We start from the raw sequence: 21149 nt of genomic DNA, 5'->3' as shown, positions 1-21149 counted from the left end.
GGAAGGTTACGGCTTTGTAAACACAGTAACTTTTCTGAAAGCAGAGAGGGTTGGCATACAGGGGTGGGGACAACCCAGGCAGAGACCCTTTCCTAGACAGGGTGGAGGGGGATGGGAGCCCTCTGGGGCCACACGTTCATTCCCTCCCGCCAGCCCAGGGTTCAAGCTGAGCACTAGCTGGGGTGCAGGGCAGGGTCCTCGGGTGGGAGGTACTGCCCAAAGGGGTCTCCCTGCTGCTCCCCACCTTCCTTGGTGCTGGAAATCTGATTGTCTTATCTTTGCCCCACAGGCTGGTCTGATCCGGATGGAGGAGGAGGAGTTCTTCATCGAGCCCTTGGAGAAGGGGCTGGCGGCACAGGAGGCTGAGCAAGGCCGCGTGCACATGGTGTATCGCCGGCCACCCACGTCCCCTCCTCAAGGGGAGCCACAGGCCCTGGACACAGGTGAGGCTACTGCAGGTGGTCAGACTGTGTAGAGAGATCCCTGGCTGAGGTCCTGATCCCCAGGGGAGCATCCCAGAGACCCGGGCACCTCTCTACTCAGCCTGCTGAGGCTGAGCCCTGGTCTCAGTGGCTCAGGAATGGGCCAGCTGCCTGGCTGTCTTTAGGGCGTAGCAGGGCTGCTGGGGCTGGGGCCTCTGCTCTGGGTGTATGTGGGTGACAGGCAGCCCAGGCACCTCTGCCTTCAGGTCTGGGGCCTCCATGGTGAACTACAAAGGCTGTCCAAGGGTCCATCTTCTAAGGGTGAGCAAGTGCCGTGGAGCAGGGAAGGCCCAGACCAGGTCTCAGTCCAGTGTCTGTGTCTCTGAGTCTGCCCGCGAAGAGGTCTCCGGTGCCCCAGGCAGTGCCTCTCCTGCCTCTGTGTGGCCGTGGTCCCTGGGGTGGTGCCTGTGGTAGGTCCCGATCTTCACCTGGCTGCTCAGGGAGAAAGGCCCTGTGTGCTCTTTCTGGATCCTGGAGGCACGTGCCCCACAAAGACTCTGGAGTCCTCCCAGCAGCCTCAGCAGTCTCTGTCTTTTTCAACTCAGAACCCATGTGTGCTCTGGGCCCAGAAACATGAAAGGAGCTGCCGGGTGGCCATGGTGACAGTTCCTAGCTGTCACCTCAGATCTGGCCTCACTGTGGCAACCCATACCTCCCCGTATCCCCCAATCTCTGGTCCTGGATTATGGTGAAGCCAGGGTCAGGGTCTGATGTGGTTCTGCAGGCTCATAGTGCTCAGGGTCCCCCGGGTGGTCAGGGCCGCCTGGCCTCGAGGAGTGGGAAGCTGTGAGTTCGGCCCTCGGCCTCCAGTCGCCCAGGGTCAGGCATACCTGCATGTTCACAGAGAGTGCTGCAGGGGCCTGAGCTGGGCCAGCCCACGGGCTGTGATGCCTGAGCTACTCCCGTCACTCCACAGCAGCCCTGCTTCATTTACTGTAGGGCTCTCTCACTTCCTAGCTTAACAGATAAATTGGGTACAGCCTGGCCAGGGCACAATTCTAATTTCATGAAATGGCATCAGATACCTTTGCAAAGAAATTGGTCCATCAGGAAGCACAGTGTGCTCTGGAGCCAGTCAGTGCCACCAGTGGCCCTGATTCCCTGGTGGCAAATCGGTGCCTGCTATGCTGCAGGCAGCTGCGCCACTGGCCACTGCCCGCCCAGCCTTTTCCGTCCGTAGTCTCAGTCTCGACTACCCCTTCCCACCATTGGGCTATTCTGCAGGGAAAAGGGAGGAGTAGGTCAAGGAGGACAAACATAACATGAGGCTGAGCCAGTGCCCCAGACCTGGAGTCAGGGCCCCGGGTTTGCTCCTTGCTAGCCTGCCGCCTCTGGGCAAGCCCAGTGGGGTTAGCAAGCCCTGTGTCCCCGAGAGCTCAGGGGCTGGCCACTTGGTGCTGTGGGCTTGGTGCTTCTGGGCTGGCCTCTCCTGGAAGATTCACGGTGGTTCTAGGGCCTCTGCTCAAGCAGGGTGAGCTGGCCGGCTGCCCTTGGCCGTGTCTCTGATCCCGAATTCCATATGGTGCTTGTCTTCTTGAACACGGCAGCCCTTCCCCCACAGCCTGGCCGGCCTTGCCTTGTTTTCCGGGCTTCTGCCGCTGTTTGGCGTCTTCTGCTGAATCCTTCCCCCACCCCCACCCCACCCCCAATCCACATATCTTTAATGAGAACTTGAAATTCAGAACACAGGAAAGGAATTTCAAACTCAGAATAAGCCCAGAAACCGTTGGTCTTAGAAGATGCTGGGTGAGGCCAGCTGCCAGGGCAGGGGTAAGGCTGAGCTAGAAGGTGCGGCTTTGGTAATGGGCTGTAGGGGAGGAGTGGCGCCTGTCCAGCCTGAGCTCTAGGCCTTGGGCCCAGGCTGCAAGCCCGGGGTCTCCAGCTGAGAGCCCAAGCCGTGCGTATGGGCATGGGCCTGGGGCTGCAGATCCAGATCCCAGGCCTTGGGGCTGGGGCCAAGTCCCCTATGCCAGAGGTTCCTGTCTGGTGTTGGTATGACCCTGCATGAGGGGCTCGGGCCTTCAGCGAGTTAGCCCCCGCTCCATGCCCCCGATCATTCCCGTGCAGCCCTGGGCTGAGGTGGACACGCTGGCTGGAAGGGCACCGGACACAGTGGGTGCTGGAGCTGGGTGGAGGGCCCACGGTGACCTCAGGTGTCCAGCTTTCTATCTGCCTGGGCCTTTTTAGGGCCCAGAGTGGCAGCTGGGCGATACATATAAGCTGTGTCCTGTGGCCAGGCATAGTGATGGGCACAGCCTGCCTGGCACAGAAGTCCAGGACTTGGGTACAAGGCTGTGTGCGTGTGAATGTGTGTGTGTGTGTGTGTGTGTGTGTGTGTGTGTGTGTGTAGGGGACCCTTTCTTCTTGTGAATTCTGAGGGTACCCTGATATATCAGTGAGGCCCTAGGGGAAGCTGGCAGGAGATGCTGGCTGGCAGTTTCTTCCTGCCTCCCCAAAAGCAACTTCTGGAAGCGACTGTGAAGCACCCTGCTATTTATCAGTGGGATGTTCGGCAGGGAAGGTGACACACCTACCCTGGGTGTCCCAGTGTGGGACGGGCACCTGTCTGGGTGGCAGGATCTCCCTACAGGGCCGGGGGTGCCTCTTCCTCAGGGTTGCTGAGACCGATGTCCTGTTTTCCCTGAGAAGCCCACGGGCTGCCCAAGGTGCCCGTAGAGGCTCGTGGAGCCTAAAGGAGTCATTTTCACTAATAGTCCCTGTCATCCAAGATCAGTTGCTGGGCTGCAGATTGCCTGGGGAAACGGATGAAACATGACAGTTTTTACACATTTCACAGACTCAGGCTGGAGGTGAGTGTGTGCGTTGGGCAGCTTAGGCATACCAGTGTCACCCTCTGCCCAGGAGAGGGTGTTAGGAGAAGCAGTGGGGCGAGGGAGCATTGAGGGTCCTTTTCTCTCCTCTCTGGCCATGGCTGCCTTGGCAGAAGGGTCCTGCTCAGTGCTGCCGGCCTGGGAGCCTGGCCGGGACCAGAGGCAGAGCTCTGAGGCTGGGTGGCCTTTTGGCAAGAGGTGGTTGAGGTGCTCCCCAGGGATTCTGACACGTGTCTGGAATCCCTGTTCTCTGCCCTTGGCAAGACCAGCTCTGTGCCCAGGGACCCTGTGCTGGGGTGCAGAGGTGGGTGCCCTGGGGCACTGTCCTCTCTTGTGTGCGTGCATCCCATTCTGTGTGGGGCTGTTGAGGAGGGAGTGCCAGGGAGCTTGAAAAAATAGAAATGTTCAAATGGTTTGTCTCTCTGTCTCCACCCGAATCTCATCTGGTAACTCCCATAATTCCCACGTGTTGTGAAAGGGACCCAGTGAGAGATGAATGAATTATGGGGGTGGGTCTTCCCTGTGCTGTTCTTGTGATAGTGAATGAGTCTCATGAGATCTGATGGTTTTAAAAATGGAACTTGCCCTGCACAACCTCTCTCTCTCTCTCCCTCTCTCTCTCTCTCTCTCCTCTCTCTCTCTCTCTCTCTGTCACCTGCTGCCATGTGAGACGTGCCTTTCACCTTCTGCCATGATTGTGAGGCCTCCCCAGCCATGTGGGACTATAAGTCCAATAAACCTCTTTCTTTTGTAAGTTGCCCAGTCTCAGGTATGTCTTTATCAGCATTGTGAAAACAGACTGATACAAATGTATTTTCTCACAGCTCTGGGGCCAGAAGTCTGAAATGAGTCTCACTGAGCCAAGATGAGCAGGGCTGTGCTCCCTCCAGAGGCTCCAGGGGAGAATCTGTTTCTAGCCTGTGCCAGCTCCTGGGGGCCGCCAGCCTCCCTTGGCTTGTGGCCACACCGTGCCAGTCTCTGCCCCTGGGTCATATTGCCCCCTCCTCTTCTGTCGGTATCACTGTGCCTCCCTCCTGCAAGGACGCTTTGATTGCATTTCGGACTCACTCCAATGATCCAGGACAGTCTTCCCATCTCAAGAGCCTTACTCTAACCACATCTGCAAAGCCCTTTCTTCCCATAGAAGGTACTTATCCCAGGTTGCAGGAATCAGGACCCAGCCTCTTTAGAGGCATCATGCAGACAGCTACAGGAGGTGAATAGATCTCATATACAAGGCTGACCATGCAATGCACAGCACACCTGGGAGGTGCCTATCTGGGTCACGTGGAGGACCCGCGCTGCAGGCTTCACTTACTTCTTCCCACAGACGCTTCGCTTACTTAGCCCACAGGCACAGTCCCGTAGGCCCTGGTCCTGCTGCCTCCCTCATTGGACCCTCCAGCTGGTGATATGAGGGCTCTTCCCTACGTGCCTGAGTGCCAGTCTCAGCCTGGCAGCCCTCCCCCACCCCCGCATTAAGGGACCTGGGAATGCTGTCTCCAAGACGTGCACAGAGAAGCCAACCCTGGTGCTGACGCTGGGGACCTGTCTTAGCCTTCCAGAGACTGAGCTTGAGGTTCTACGCAGGTTGCCACACGGTGAGAAAGATCCCGAGTCGTGCGTTGGGCATGTGGTCTCTGTTTCAGACGCATAGTGCCATCTGCAGAAAGTCAAGACAAGAGCTGCAAACTCAGAGGCTTGCAGGGCCTGGCAGGCAATGCCGACAGGGACGGCGGTGGAGGAAAAGAAGATAATTGCACCCACCCTCGGCCTGGCTCATTTCCTTCCTTTTGATAGAAACATGGTCAACAAGAGTACATCTCCACTAAAAACCAACAGCAGCAGGAATCCAGCCCTGGCCTTGCCGTGGGCACAGGGCATCTGGGGGACCCTGCATGGAGGGACAGCCCCTCCTCAGCTCCTGTGACTTCAATCTGATAGCAATGTGGGTCTGGTGCAGCTGAACATCCTATCAAGAGAATCTAGATATCAGAATTTTTATGTGAACTTTCCTGATGTTAACATGTGGCTTCAGATTTCTGGGAAGACAGGATGAACGGAGAGGGCTCCAGGAATCCCGCGCTGAGGTGCTGAACTCAGTGAGTCGGCAGCAGCTGACTTGGCAGGGCCCAGGTCAACCCAGGAACAAGAGAACCCCCAGCGCCCATGAGAGGCCCAGGCCTCTGGGGTCTGGGAAGTCACTCAGGAAGTGCCTGGCTGGAGACACAGAGACAGGCCCAGGCACAAGGACGCTGGCCGGGTCCAGGGCTCAGGCTGTAAATCCAGCCGAAGGCCTCTTTCCACGGAGGCCGCCACATCAGCTGTCTGCCTCCAGCCCTGCGCCCCCAGTGGGAACTCTCATGCCTGGAGTCCCATTCCCATGCCCACTATGTGGACCGATCACAACACAGCCCCCATCGGCCCCCCGTGCTTTCTGTGATGCAGAGGCGGAAGCATCCTCTGCCCTCCTCTGTGGGCTGCTTTCCCAGGGCTCCCCCGGCCTGGCCTTGGGACAGAGGAGAGGCAAGTGTTTCCCATCCTGGGGAACTGCCACCAGGCTGCTGTGCCGCATGCCCCGCTGGGCTGAAAGATGAGAAGTCAGACAGCTCTGTGCCAGTGACCTTGGCTGCCTCCACCCCAGAGGTAGCTGGTGCCAAGCTTCTGCCCGCTGATGTCAGGCTGCAGCGTCCTCCCTGACGGGCAGAGGAAGCACGACACCAAGGGAGCCTCTTGGCCTTGCTGCGCCGAGGAAAGCCCACCAGGGGATAGACAGGCGCTGGCACTGGGCAGCTCTTCCATGTGGCTGAGCGTGGCTGCCACCTGCAGCCCATAGCCAGCCCTTCCCCACCAGGCCAGGAAGAGCCCCTCCTGACCCACAGTCTCCACCCTGTTACTTTGCCTTGAGTTGGGTAGTTTTCCAGGCTGCAAGGGATCCTGGGGGATGAGTGGGCACAGGAGGGGATCTCAGGCCTGAGAGCATCCCCTGGGTGTGTAGGGCCAGGGGCTGGAGGCAGAGAGTTGCTGTGGTGGCCTCAGCCCTGGGTCCTGCACACCCAGGAGACACTACAGCCTTGAATGACCCTAGGTGGGGATGGCGCCCTTCAGGCAGCAGGCAGCTGGCAGCTGCCACAGAGTCTGACCAAGAGTTGTGTGTTTCAGCAAGCTCATGCTGGTTGCAATGTGAGGGAGGCAGGAGGCAGGGAGGCAGTGTGGGGGGCTGGAGCAATGGCACGGGGGAGAGAGGAGCTCTGTCCTGGCAGGCCACAGGACCAGGGAGCAGGCGAGACTCATTCACTCAAGGGCAAGCAGGTAGCCAGTCCCGCTGATGCAGCAGATGTGAGGCTGGGCCTAGTGAGGGCGAGGGGCCCAGTTTGGGGCAGGAGGGCTGTGTGCTTTGTTGCTGAGGGGTGCAGATTTGCTGAATGCCAGATCAGGGAGCCTTTCTGCCCTGTAGCTGTTGATATCCATCTCAGCTTCCTGTGGCTGCTGTAACAAGTTACCCATACCTTAGTGGCTTAAAACAGCACACATGTATTCTCTCACAGCTCTGGAGCGCAGAAATCCGAAATAGGCTTTTAGGGGCTGAAATCCAGGTGTTGGCAGGGCTGCTTCCTTCCGGAGGCTCCAGGGCAGAATTCCTGGCGTCTCCCAGCTCCCGGGGGGTGCTGGCCTTCCTTGGCTTGTGGCCACGTTGCTGCAGTCACTGCATCCCTGGTCACTGGCTTCCCCTCTTCTCTATCCAGCTCTTCTTAGAAGGACACTCGTAATTACATTTAGGGCCTACCGGGACCATCCAGGTTACTCTCCGCATCTCCAGATCCCTAATTTAAATCCCTAATTTATATGCAGAGTCTTTTCTGCCATAGAAGGTAATGGTCACAGGTTCTGGGGCTTAGGAGGTGGGCATGGGGGGTCATGATTCAGCTGATGTGTCTAAGTGTCGGACCTTGGGTCCTAAGGGAGAATGGAGCGAGGGTTTTGGCTGGATTTGCAGGCTGAGCCCTGGACCTGGCCAGCGCTCTTGTGTCAGGACCTGTCTCTGTGTCTCCAGCCAGGCACTTCCTGAGCAACTCCCCAGACACCCGAGGCCTGGGCCTCTCACGTGGTGACAGGGGCTCTCTCATCCCCAGGTTGGCCTGGGCCCTGCCAGGCCACTGCTGCCGACTCACTGAGTTCAGCGCCTCCGCGCGCCGGATTCCTGGAGCCCTCTCCCATCATGGTCTTTTTCCACCCCGGGCTGTGCCTGCAGCCCAGGCCCCAGGAAACCCCGGGAGAAACAGTGATTGTGAAACCCGAGGCGGCTCTGGGAGGCGTGCTTCAGGGTTGAGCGCACCCTTGGCAGACTCCGCGGCGCTCCTGTCCTCGTGCAGACCAGGCCCTTGGGACGCAGTTGGAGATGCCAGTGTGGTGATGTGGCCCACGTGGAAGGGGCGGGGGGGGGCCGGCGCTGGGAAAGCCGAGGAGACTGCACATTCTCCAGGCCGGAGTTGCCTGAGGTCAGGAGAGGAGGGCGGGAGCCAGCTCCCAGGCCGGGCCTGCTTTCTGGCTGGGGTCGGCTGCTCTGGAGCCCTGCCCTGTGGGCGCTTCCCACCCCCTGGGCTGCAAAGGCAGAAGAAGCGAGGCTTGCAGCCCCGACAAGGGCTTGGCCCCCTCCTTATCCCGCAGGGAAGACATGCCAGGGTGTGCTCCCCCTCCACGGCATCTGGGCCTGGCGCTCTGCCTGACAGCCCCCCACGTGCATGGCTCCTGCCCTGCGTCTCCATCTCCGACATAAATTTAGTCCCTGCGGCTCAGGCCTGCCCTTCCCCCACTGCCTCTCCCCTCCCAACAAGGGCTCTGTTTCATGGGTGGAGCTGACCAGGTGAATGTGGCTGGCAAGGGCCACCGTGGCAGGAGCAGTGCGGGGGCGGTGACAAGGGTGATCTGGAGGATGGTGGCCTTGGCCCCGGCTTGGCTGCAGCCCCAACTTGGGTACAGGGGACAGCTCTTGAAGACTGGCCAGTGGTTCTGAGGAGCTGCATTAGGAAGGGCTGCTCCCACAGCTGCTCCCAGCACGAGGTGGGTGGATGGGTGGGGTGGGCAGGGGGCAGTTTGGTGCAGGGGTGAGTGTGTCCAGCTCCACCTGGCACGCTGCTGTGCCAGCTCACTGAGGGGCCCACGGCAGCTTACCCAGCCTCTTGGGGTCTCAGTGTCTTCTGCCGTACGCGGTGCAGTGGCACAGGGCTGTTGGAATCACACAGGCCCAGGGCACCAGCGCTGTGCTCACCACAGCCCTTGCTGAGGCTGTCCAGCCTCCTTTCCCTACTCTGCCTCCGGTCTTCCACAGACACAATGCACTGATACCTTCCTTCCCTTGGATCTGTGTGAGGAATGTCCTCCAACGAGCTTTTCTGGTCATCACCATGCAAGGTAACCGTGCCTGGCAGGCAGAAAACACACGGCTCGGGGTGAAGCTGTGATCTGCTCAGAGGGGCATCTGGCGTTGGATTAGCAGCTGTGGGCTCGGCACAACCTCTATTTTCAGGTCCCCAGCACAGCAGAGGCAGGCTCCTGGGGGAGAGGCGATGGCTCCAGGGCAACTTTTCGTGTCAGTGACATCTGCGCCTAGGATGTAGGAGCCTGCTGGCGGGGACATCCACGCCTAAGATGTAGGAGCCTGCTGGCGGGGGACATCTGCGCCTAGAATGTAGGAGCCTGCTGGCGGGGGCGCGATTAGGGAAAGGAGCAGTGGTGCCGGCTTTGGACCCAGGCGAGGCTTCCTTCATGCCCTGGGTGCCCCATGGATGATGGTGAAAAAGACATGGGCATAATTGGGGCAAAGGGACTGCATCCCATGGTGGGTCCCCAGATGGAGGCCTCTTGGGGATAGAGAGGGGTGGGGCGACAGGTGAGAAGTGTTGGGTACCAGCGTCGGGGCTGCAGAGGCAGCTGGAGGGATGTCTGAAGGGGACAAGAAGCTCTTCTCCAGCAGCGGCGAGGACAGGCCCGGCTCAGAAACTGCATCTGGGCCCGAGGTACAAACTCTGCCAGTTTGTGCCAGCCAGAGACCTCTGAAACAGGCCCCATCTCCTCTCAGAATTCTCTTCAGGTCGGCAGACACATCAGCCAGCTCCAAGCCTGAAGTATTTTCTATAAAATTTTTCAATTTTCTTTGACCCATTTCTCTTTGAAATGAATCCCAGGCAGCGCTGCGTTCTGGGCCCTGAAGGAGCTCTGGGCCGGGGAAAAGGTCGCGCGGTCAGGCAGTGCTGGTGTCTGCCGCCCCGTCTCACCCTCTTTCGTGTGCCTGTGCACCCACACGTTTGGAACGTGGGCTGGATTCTTTGGCTGGGAAGTCTCTCTTGGAGCTCTCGACTTGGCCCCATTGGCCGGGGTTTGTCCTGGGGTGTGGGGCGCACCACGAGCAAAGCTGGTAGAGAACCTGGCCAGGAGCACGGCTGGCACCTCCCACACCTGGCAGGATGGTGGTGCAGACCCAGAGAGAGCTGGCGGGACAGGGCGGGAGGTGACCTGGGTGCTGGGCCTGGAGGCTGGTGTTGGTCTGGTTGGGAAAAGGCGGGGCTCCTGAGTGCCATGCGGGTTCAGTCACGCCCAATAATCATGCTGTTCGCAAGTCATAGGGGGAGTAATAGCATTAGCAGCTCGACTGCTTAGGGGAGACTGAGACTCAGAGAGGGCGCCTTGCCTGCTGCCCCGAGTGTGTTCATTCATTCCTCACGTTCTCGTTATGTGTCCATTGTGTGTCTGGGGCAGGACTGAGGCCAGGGTTGCAGCGGCGGAGGAGCCTGAACCAGTCCCTGCTCTCTGGGCTCACAGCCCAGCAGGGAAGACCCAGTGAGCAAATGCTTGCAAACAGTGGGGTGTCCCGTGAACACAGTAAAACGGGGTGAAAGGGCCGTGTGAGAGGGCAGGTAAGGGAGGGAGGTGCCCCGGGTTGCTGGTGATGGGAAAGCCCAGCCCCGGGAATGGTGTTCCAGGCAGAGGGAACAGCGCACACAGGAGCCCTGAGGCTGGAGTCACCACAGCATGTCCAAGGGCGGAAAGAAGAGCGAGTGCCTAGAGCTGAGGACATCACGGGGCAGTGGGAGGCGTGCAGGGGAGTGGGAGGCGCGCGGGGCTGGGAGAGACGGGTAGGGCTCATCTCCTTGAAGGGAGTTGTGTTGCAGGGTGGGAATTCATTCTCTGTGCAGTGAGAGGCCTTTGGAAGGTTTTCAGTGGAGAAGGTGGAAGCAGGGAGACCTCCTCGTGACAGGTGGCGGTGCCCATGCCAGTGGGGTGGAGCCAGTGGGTTCAGGATGTGTTTGAGGTGGAGCTTCCAGGATGTGGTGTGAAGGAAGGAATCAAGGACATGTCCTGCCCCTGAAAGGTGACATGGCTGGGAGGCTGGCTGGTGGCATGAGGCTGGCTGGGCAGGTATGCTGGTAAGGGTGGCAGGTGAGGTGGCCTGGGCCAAGTGCAGGAGCCGGAATTGGTACCCATCGCTCTGACTCCACAGCCGCCTGCTTGCACTGCTCTGCACTGCCCTGGCCAGAGGGAGGAAAGAAGGGGTACTGAAGAAAGATGCAAGGGTACTGTCTTTCCCAGAAAAGAAGGTGCCGAGGCCAAGACTCGTGCGCTCCCAGACTCACAGGGCGGGGACAGGAGCCCCCGATGCAGCCCCACAGGCCGCGAGGCTCTGGGATGAACCAGCACCTCCCCTTGCGCCAGGAGACAGAGGCTGTGCTCTGAGGGACAGGCTGTCAGGGACAGTGTGCGGCCTGCGGCCCCATGAATGTGCTGCGTCCTTGCTTCGCCACCATCACAGGCTCTGCTTTTCCTTACCTGCCACTGTGGGAGGGACCCAGAATGGCCAGGATGAATGGATGCAGGAACTGTGGTCTGCACGTACCTGAGGAGTGTGCAGGGCGGGGTGTGTGGCAGCCTCTAGGGCCTTTGCAGGCAAGGCTTTCCTGTCCACCCCGAGGGAAAGGACCAGCTGTTCCCCACCCAAAAGCTGCCCGAGAGAGCCGGAATGCTCCCTGCCCCTGGTGCAAATTCTTGAAACTCAGGGTTGGGGATATCCTGGGAGCCGACGTCAGGGTTTGTTCCTGCAAGTAGGTATCTGTTGCTGACCCAGCAGATGGCGGCCTGAACCGTCCCAGACGCGCTGGAGCCCTGGCCCCAAGCAGCCATCAGGGAGCACTTACTGCATGATGGAATGAATCAGGAAATCCCAGCGCTTAACAAACTCACCACTCTGGGCATAGCCAGACCGGCTTCCACGACAGCTCCTGGTTTCTCCAAATCCTCACCAGCACGAGGGCTTTACTATTTAACGTTTTGCTGCTCTGGCAGCAAAGCAGCGTTGCTTTTTGCGCTAATTTGTGCTTCTGTGTTTACTAGCGAGGATGAGCGACCTTCCCCAGGTTTGATGACTCTGTATGTCTCCTCTTCCCGTCTAAGCCCTTTGCCCATTTATCTCCTGGGGTCTCATATATTGGGATAAGCCCTTTATCTCTTCTAGATATTGACTTTCTGTCATGTTCGATACAAGCTTTCCCCCAGCTCTAGTTCATTTTCCCTTTCCAGTTTTGTTAGCGTTCGTTGCACAAAAGCCCGTTTTTCTGTAGCTGACTCTGAATGATCCTTCTCCCACCCCGTGGGAGCCGAGTTGACATTCAGGGACATGCCCATTTACCAAGGGCCTGGTGAGGGCGGGAACTCTTCGTGGTATCATGTAATAGGCACGGTAGCCTTGGCAGCAAGCGAGAAAACCAAGACGCAGGGGTACTGCTGTCCAAGTAGCAACGGGAACAGCAGGGAGTGGGGCGAACGTGTCGCCTTCCTTGACCACTTAGAGTTGACAGCGTCTGCCAGCGCCCTGCAGGCACATCGTCTCCTGGGATTCTTGTGATGAGCCCTAGGGTTGGTTGGTGCTTTTGCTGTGCCCACATTACAGATGAGGAAACTGAGGTGCCGACAGTCACACAGCTAGTAAGCTGTAGAGACACAGTGGATGCCAGACCTTCTGACTTCTGCATGGGGAGGGAGGAGCAGGCCTAGAACCCAGGGCCGCCGACCCCCTGTGCATGCCCTCCCGTGTCCCCTCAGAGCCTGGGCTGGGGAAACCTGGTAGCCTGTGACTCCACCTGTTCGTTGGACATAGGGCCTTACAGGCACCAAGTCCTGGAGCTCCACTTAATGGAAGCAGAAACTGAGGCTCAGTGAGGGTGAGCGAGGACGTGTCTCCAGGTCACTTAGCACATTAGCTTCAGGGAGAATCTTCTGCACACAGTGGAATTCCCAGCATCTTGAGGAATGCCTGGCACACGGTTGGTGCTTAAATATCCGTGAAAAGAAAGAATGCACATAGCTGCCTAGAAAGCCCGGCCACCCAGTGCTCGTTCCTGGAGCAGCGGTTGCTCCTTGCAGACATCGGAGGCCTTGGCACTAATGCCTGCTGTTGCTGCCAGGGTCAGGGCTGCAGACTCAGGTTGGCAGCTGTGGGTGGCTACTGGTCCTATGGGCCCAGGGGACATCGGGTGGACATCTGGGTCTTTGCTGGTCCCACTTCCTCACACCTGACCAGGACTGACTTCTCTGGCTTGGGACCCATCTGGTAGGGTCTTGTGCCCACTTGAATGCTCTGTCATCCTTGCCTTAGCGGTCTCAATCACTTTTTGAACAAGGGATGCTGCGTTTCCATTTTGCACTGTGCCCTGCAAATCAAGTGGCCAGAGCTGTTCATCACTCTTTCTCCTGTGACTCTGCTTCCTCCCTGTGGTCTCGTGGAGCTGTGGTCCAGGCCCTGTGGTTGAGGACACAGGGCGCTGCACAGTGGCCAAAACTGGGGGTACCCAGTAGACACTGGCTTCCTTCCTTCCAGGCCCAAGCACCAGCACTTTCTGATGGTTAACTGTCCTTTATTTGGGAATGTCTAATGCCAGATTGCAGATGGCAAGGAGGATGCTGAACGACAGACCTGGCATCAGGAATGTGCCCCTGTGACTGCCACAGGCCCATTTGGTGCCTGAGGACAGCAGTGTAGTGTGTGAACTCCAGCCTCCACGCTGGGGATGGTGCCAGGCTGGGGCACTGCTCCCAGCATGCCTTGGCCACTGTTCCCTGCGGTTGTCTCTGGACATAAAGCACCCTGTGGAGTCCCAGGGCTGCTCCTGTGCCTGTCTCCCTCGACTCATCCAGCAGATTCCTACCTGGTACGCAGTGGGGCTGGGTACTGGGCGAGGCTCTGGGACCAGACAGACACAGCCCTGACCTCACACAACCCACAGTGCACTAGTCAGTCCAGAAATATCTGCACAATGAAAAACGTGGAAGGGCCACAAAGTGACCCCATGGTAACTGGACACTGGGCTGAGGCCTGGAGCATGGGTTGCAGTTCCTCAAGAGGAAAAGGGGCCAGGGCAGCAGATGAGAGATACCTGAGGGGTGAGGACGGGACTTGTTTGGGATTCTGGCAGGAGGCGCAGGTGAGAGCCTGAGGGAACTGAGGGTCCGATCACAGTGGCTTCTGTGGCCTCAGTCGTGGAGGGGGGCTGTGCCCTGCAGCAAGTAGCATGGTCTGGTTTCCGAGGAGGGCAAGCAGGGAGGAGGCAGGGAGCTGGCAGGAGGCTGCTGCCCTGTGTGTGGGGAGAGACTGCAGCCTGGATTGGGTGGCCGTGGGGATGAGAGCAGCCACCGGATCAGCCCCCCAGCACCATCGTGCGGCAAGGGTGTTGGGGGTCCTGGTAGGCAGTCCACAGGTTGGTCAGAGGGGGATGCTCCTTGCTGGGAAGAAGCGTATTCCCATCCCACATCACCCCGACTCTGAGAGGACCCAGATCACAGCCCCACCAGGCTGCCTGTAACAGCGCCACCCCGGCCTGGACCTCAGACCTGTCAAGGTGATGCTCGCAAGAATCATTTCCTCTGTGGGATCCAGGCCTGGGAAGGTCCCTGTGTCTGGACCTTTTCTCAAGGACCCTTCCCGGATCCCTCTGGACACACATTTGAGTCCAGCTGCAGACTCCTAGCTGTGAGCGATGCTGCCCAAGCTGGAGTCTTTCTTTGCCTGACTTGCAGGGACTCTGTGGGGCGTTCCACAGCGGCTGCCTTCAGCCTTCTCACACTCAGCCTTTGACAATTAACGCGTCAGGGGCTGGGGTTAATTGTCAAAGCCGGGATGGCCAGGCTTGGAGGGACGGAGTCAGGAGAACAAAGGGCTGAGACAGCTCGGGAAGCCTGCCCTGGCAACGCCCTGCAGGGTGAGGGACTAGGTGCTGTTCGGACCACAGCAGAAACACCTGGTGGGCTGCGGGGAGTGGAGCTCAGGGCTCGAGTTGACCAGGAGCTCAGTACACGTTGTCTCGGTTGTGGGGGGTCCAGGGGGTCAGGCTGGGAACAAGGAGCATAATGACCTGCTCAGCGCTGCCCACCCAAATCAGAGCCCACAGCCGTGGTCAGTCTAGCATGTTTGGAGGGCTCTGGAGGGCAGAGCTGGGTGATACTGGTCCCCGGAAGGACAGAGCCCCCAGGATGAGAGCATGTGTCCCCTCAACCTCGCCTGCAGCCTGGGGGTCAGACATTCACTGAGGGCAGAGGTCTGGCATGGGCACACTGATGGGGGCCTGGTGGGCGACGCCAGCCGAGATCACTTTGTCCAAGTAGACATGGGGTCAGCCAGTAGCAGGAGCGCCTCCAATTTTATAAAAGAAGCCGGAAATCATGATTTTATATAAAATCTCTTCGTTTTAAACTGTTGGCACTTAATTCAAAAGTTGCGAAAGCCAGGTAAGGGTTCAGCAGCCCGGGGCGGTGGCAGGGATGGGAGCTAGGAGGCGGCCTCGGTGCTGGGGACCTTCCCTGGAGCCCACAGCCTCGGGACCGAGCCTCTAGGATGTGGCCAGGGCAGCCTCGGAGCTGAAATGTACTTCAGAGGAATTTTTATTTTGCTTTCGGGAATATCGAGAGAGGCCTTTCCAGCGGTTCCGTTTCAGTGAGGAGCAATCTGCGGCCGTCCTGTTTTTCCTGGAGGCAGTGACGAAGCCCATCTGCAGAGCATTAGCAGGAGCCGGCGGCAGGGAGGGCGTGGGCCGGCCCAGGCAGATGGAACGCTCGGATCGGCACTGAGCGAGCAGGCGCGGCGCGGGGTTCGGAGCAGCCCCGGGACTCCCCGGACTGGGTGGACAGAGCCCCTGGCCCGTGCGTCTGGTGCCTAGTTCCGGGTCTGAGGTTCTGTTTCGGGGCTCCCAGAACCCATACCCACGCCTACACCTCCTCCAGGCCCCTGCAGCCTGGAGAGCAAACGGTCAGTGCTGGTCTCAAGAGGGTTCCACCCTCGTCCAGAAGGGTCAGGGGCCTGTGTGCCTTTGCTCTGGGCAGTATCCTGAGAGCTACCCACGTGCTTTGCCTTCATCACCACTAGGACAAAACTGGGCTTGGGTTTGTCCCACGGCCTTGAACTGGGAAGGAGTACGGGTTCTCACGGGCCTGCAGGAAGCACCTTGAAAACTCACAGTGGGGGCCCCTGGTGACAGGGACCCTGGGGCCAGGCCTGAGCCTCCATTTCTTGGTGTCCTCAGTGCTTCCCAAGAGCCATGGTGACTCCAGTGATGGGCTGGGCAGCCGGGGCTGCCAGTGTGGCCCTGCCCCGAGGAGTCCTCACTCTGGACTGACCTCATTTTCTCATCTGTACGTCAGGGGTGTGGACTAAAGCCAGGCCTCACCCCTGCAGCTCCCAGGCTGCCTCGCCGCCCCACCCCGCAATGTTTTCATTGACTCATACAGCATCTTCAGAAATGTTGAGTATGCACTTAAAAATCAGGAGGTTTCACATGAAAATCTCAATTTTCAGTTCCTTCGGAAGGCCTGGCCACCCGGGGCGTGTTCCTGCCAGCAGCACTGGGCGGGAGGCTCTGCGTCTCCTCTGGATGTGCGAACACAGCCCCTCCCTCCCCGCCAGTTCGCGCCTGGCCCACCCACTCATGCTGGCCCTGCCTGCCTGGTTTGCAGTGGAGTGTGAGACTCCCAGGCTCTGCTTGGTAGTTAGACATGCGGAAACTCTCTCTGCCTCTGTCTTTTCTCTCTCTCACACACACACACTCAGGGATGCACGCGTCCATGCTCAGAACAGACACATCCACGTCTTCATCCACGTACGAAATGCTGGAGTGAACTGAGCTGCCCCCAGGAGCTTCCCTGAGCGGGGCACCAGGGGCCCAGGGTCTGTCCTGTCTCTGGATGAGTCCTGCTCCCTTGGCCTCAGCCGAGGCCTCAGGCCCAAAGTTTCATGACACTCCTGACTCTAGTTTCCTTGTAAGAAAGCCCCAGTCCTCTTTCCTGTTGGGCATCCATGTCCCAAGGGGCGGGTCACAAGGTGACAACTTGGGACCCGGTGGCTCACTGTTCTGTGGGCCAGGCTGGCTGCCGGGCCCTGTGCAAAAGACCTCTGTGCTTCCCCCTGACGGAGCCTGGGGCCTCTGCACTCTGAGGGCAGACCAATGTCCCCCAGGTCTCCCTGCAGGAAGAAGGACTGTCAGAGACACTCTCCACGGGGGACCAAGGCCAAGCTGAGGGACAGGCTGGGGACAGTGAAGGGGGCTGGTGTGGACCTTTCCATGCTTGTGTATGTGGAGTGTAGACAGTACCCCAGGGCCCACCAGAGTGGCCAGTGGGAAGCAGCCAGTTCTGAAGCCCAGCAGCATCTGTGTAAAGGGGCCCCATGGGGTCACAGTGCCCAGACTGTGCCACACACTCCATGGCTGCCCAACCCTGCCTGCTGCTGCAGAGCCCCGGCTCCCAGAGGACGAAGACACCACAAAGAAGCAAGAAGTGGCCCCTGTGCCATCGGTGTTTTACCATGCCACACCTGGTGGGGGGCACATTGGTTTTCTCACCTGGTATCCTTTGAAAGGAGGCGAGGTGGGCCCCAGTCCCAGGATCTTAGGAGATAGCTCTACCTAAGGGCTTTGCGGACCCAATTCTGAGTCAGGCCCCAGCTAGGTCTTGAGAGGGGACAGGAAGGAGGGGGACCCCAAGGCTGAATTGTAGGAAGGATCTGAACTCACTGGTGGAGGCAGAGAGGGAAGATGGGGCTGACGCAGATGGAAACGAAGTCTGCGCACAGGCACAGAGGCCACATCTGCAACCCCAGCCCTGAGCCTTCCCCGCAGTTCCTAACCCCCAACGCTCGCCGTCTAGAGCTGACCTGTAGTCAAACATAACCAATTCTGCCCCTAAAATGTGTACAAATGGCAGCAGGGACAATGACAGTGCCATGGCCTTGCCGCTGACTTTGTCACCTGCTCTAGTTGCCATGGATGTGAAGGATTCCCTTTCTAGTATCAGAGTCTGTCTGTCTACCCATTCATTCCTTTATCCATCTATCCAGTCATTCATCCACTCAGCCATCTGTCATCCATCCATAATCCATCCATCCATCCATTGTCCATCCATCCATCATCCATAATCTATCCATATATCCAATCATTCATCCATCCATCCATCATTCATCCATCCATCTTTCATCCGTTCATCTACCCACTCATTCATCTACCCATCCACCCAGCCCATGCATGCATGCATCCATCCATCCATCCATCCATGCATCCATCCATCCATCCATCTATTCATCCATTCAGTCAGTGTCTGCATGTACCCCAGGCCTGCCCCCTGCTGGGCACTGAGTATATACAATCTGGTCTCTGCCCCTGAAGAGTCTGGTTGGGGGACAAGGTGGACCCCCAGATGAACCATGACAAATGCTGCTAATAGTCTGGAGAGGCTCAAGGTGACGTTTTCTTGGCTGGGGTGAGTTCCAGGAAGCTTATCAGAGCGGCCTCGTAGACCGAGTGGGTGATGTTCTGGCTCCTGGGACAGGGCAGGGTGTGCTGGCTCAAAATGCAGGCTTCGAGGTCCTGCTACCTGGTTTAAACCCTGGTTTCTCCCTCCGCTTTTCTGTGCCTCTGTTTCCTCATCAGAAAAACAAGGAAACTACATTTCCCCCTGGTAAGTTATTGGGAGGATTAGTCCCCATTATACCTGTAAAGGGCTCAGTGCAGGGACTGGTGCATCATAAGTAGTGAAGTTTTGAAGTGATCAGACCAGAAAGCCTCACGTCCATCCACAGCTATCAGGAGAAGGTCTCCGCAACATCTTCCATCCTGGCATTTCCTTTGCTGCCCCTCACAGAGGGCACAGCCCATAGGCATTGAAGCTGCCCCTTTTCTCCTCTGATTGCTGCTAGGCTTGTCTGATGTAAAAGAGAAAGGCTACCTTAAAGAATTCCCAAAGTTTGTGCACCTCCAGCTGCTTCCCAGAGGTGGCTGCTTGCACAGCATTTATTCAGCAGATGTTTGCTGGGCTCAGCGTGGGGCAATCTTGGAGAAACTGATTTATCTGCCTTACCAACATGGGGAGCAGAACACTCCAGAGCCAGGGGTGGGGGGTGGGTCTTCGATGCTGCCTGGCCCATAGGGACAGACATCCTGTAGTCTTGCAGACCAAAGTGCAGAACCCCTTCATCCAAGCCCGTCCTGTGCACCTGCTAGAGCTGAGTGGATGATGAGAAACACCAGCCACGGACTTTTTTCGACACTTTGATCTGCTCTGTTTTTCCCACACCATGTCAAATCTCAAAATGAACAAATTGAGCTAATATTTCAGAGGATTCATATACACAGAGGGATCCTAGCTTTCCACGAGACATCAGGACCCTGGCAGCACCCAGGCTGCATGGCTCTCCTGTGTGGGCCTGGTGGGTGGGCACTGAGGGACTGCTTCCGGGGTAGAGGGACTGCTTCCGGGGTAGTGCTCCATTCCCATAGGCTCCCGCCCCCCGCCCCCATGCCCAGTGACTCTGGTCTGAAGCCTGAGACTTGGCAGCCCTTCACCATTGTGCCCTGTTGTCTCTCTTTCAACCAAACTATACTTTTGTGCAGCTTTGTCACTATCAACAGTTGATAGGAGAGTCAGGCAGAGGAGGCTGTGGGCTTCAAGGACAGTGAGAGGGAGTGTGTGTGTGACCTGGTGGCTTAGAGAATATTCTTACGGGCTTAATGTGCACACCCCTGCTGACTTCACCCATTTATGCCTCTTCTGACCTCCTATAAGCATTTGAGTTGCTTCCTCTGACCTTTTAAAAATCAATGGACTACAATTCATATGAGTATGAAAATGTGTAATCCAGTGGTTTTTGGCATATTCACAGTGTTGTGCAGCCATCATCACCATCTGGTTCCCAAACGTTTCATCACCCCAGTGGGAACTCTGTACCCAGAGCAGTCACTCCCCATTCCTCTCCCCAGCTCACAGTGACCACTAATCTACGCCCTGTATCTTTGGATTTGCCTATTCTGTATACTTCATATAAACACAGTCAACAACACGTGGCCTAAAAGCTAAGGAGTGGCCTAAAAGCTCCCAGGGCCCCTTGTCGTGGGAACATCATATGCCCAGCAACATGAATACAACATAATAGTGCTGGCTAACACCCATATTGCTATTGCTATAAATCTGCAAAATCAGGCTCAAGGGCAGAACAGAGTTCCTGCAGGCATGGGGGTGAAGGTGCTAGGTGCCTACAAACAAGCCCACTCCCATCACCAAATACAGAGATGGGTTATAGTTGAGGGAGCTGGCTCCTGCGTCTCTCCAGAACAGTGCTTCATCTCACATGCTTCCAGAATAGGCAGCAGTGTGTGTGTATAAAGCTCAGGGCTGTGAGACGCATGGTTAAAACAGTCCAGAATGCCTCTTCCTAAGGGAAGGAGGAGCTTAAGGGGCGGCCGCTCCTAGCTCCTGCAGTGAATTCCATGCCAACACTGAAGTGGCATTGTCCCCTGCTGTCCTGCCCTGGGATGGCACATTAGAGGGGGCGCCGATCACCTCTGAACTGGGAAATTTGGAGTCAGTGCTGGACACAGCAACAGGAACCACCACTCCCAGCCCCACTGCAGAGAGACAGGCCCGTGAGCGCCCGCTGCAGGGACTGGAATGGAGCTGATGATCAGATCTGGAGGTGGTGTGGACATGGCGCGTCGCCTCTAAGGAGAGAGGGCAGGAAGTAGGGTGCCTGAGGGCAAACCTCAGAAGGGTCTGAACTTGCTGGAAGGGCATGCTGTCCCCAAGGCTGCAGCCTGGCTGGGGCAGCCAGCACAGCTGAGACAGGACCAATTAGAGAAAAGGGGGTGTCTTTTTTTTTTTTTTTTAGATGAATCTCACTCTGTCACTCAGGCTGGAGTGCAATGGCTTAATCTCAGCTCACTGCAGCCTCTGCCTCCCGAGTTGAAGTGATTCTCTTGCCTCAGCCTCCGAAGCAGCTGGGATTCCAGGCACGCACGACCACACCCAGCTACTTTTTTTGGTATTTTTAGTAGAGATGGGGTTTCACCTTGTTGGCCAGGCTGGTTTCGAACTCCTGGCCTCAAGTGATTCACCCACCTTGGCCTCCTAAAGTGTTGGAATTATAGGTGTGAGCCACTGCGCCTGGCTGGGATGTCATTTTTTTTTTTTTTTTTTAAATAAGAAAAAGTATAAAGGTGAAAAAAGCGACAGAAAAACCAAGGCGAATTGAGATAATAGAGTCGGATGGAGAAACAAGCCCAGATTTATCAATCATCCAGGTAAACGGATTAACTTCACAAATTCAAAGACAGAGGCTGTCATAGCAGACAAACAAGACAAACCCCAAATCCAAAATCCAGCTTGATGCTGTCACCAGATACAGGCGAAGTGTAAAGGCAAGAAAAGATTGAAAGTCAAGTGTGGAAACAGATCTCTCAAGCAGCCAAAGGCAAGCCGGCATTACTGTATCAATCTCAGACTCGGCAGACTTCAAGACAGAAGACGCCGCCGG

General features: G+C 57.5%; 1 protein-coding gene across 3 annotated transcripts in view; it reads left to right on the top strand.

Annotated features, from left to right (window-relative positions):
- The window catches only part of ADAMTS2 (ADAM metallopeptidase with thrombospondin type 1 motif 2), a 220494-nt gene that overhangs the window by 65176 nt on the left and 134169 nt on the right, over positions 1 to 21149 (top strand). For all 3 annotated transcript variants that reach the window (XM_010331847.3, XM_074390605.1, XM_074390606.1), the window contains exon 3: positions 290 to 443. In XM_010331847.3, the coding sequence (XP_010330149.3) occupies positions 290 to 443 (154 nt within the window). The remainder of the gene's footprint in view (positions 1 to 289; positions 444 to 21149) is intronic.

This window comes from Saimiri boliviensis, chromosome 20 (assembly GCF_048565385.1).
Source record: "Saimiri boliviensis isolate mSaiBol1 chromosome 20, mSaiBol1.pri, whole genome shotgun sequence".
In the NCBI taxonomy this organism is placed as follows: domain Eukaryota; kingdom Metazoa; phylum Chordata; class Mammalia; order Primates; family Cebidae; genus Saimiri; species Saimiri boliviensis.
Note: the sequence above shows the minus strand (reverse complement) of the source record. Positions and strands in the feature narration are given on the sequence as shown.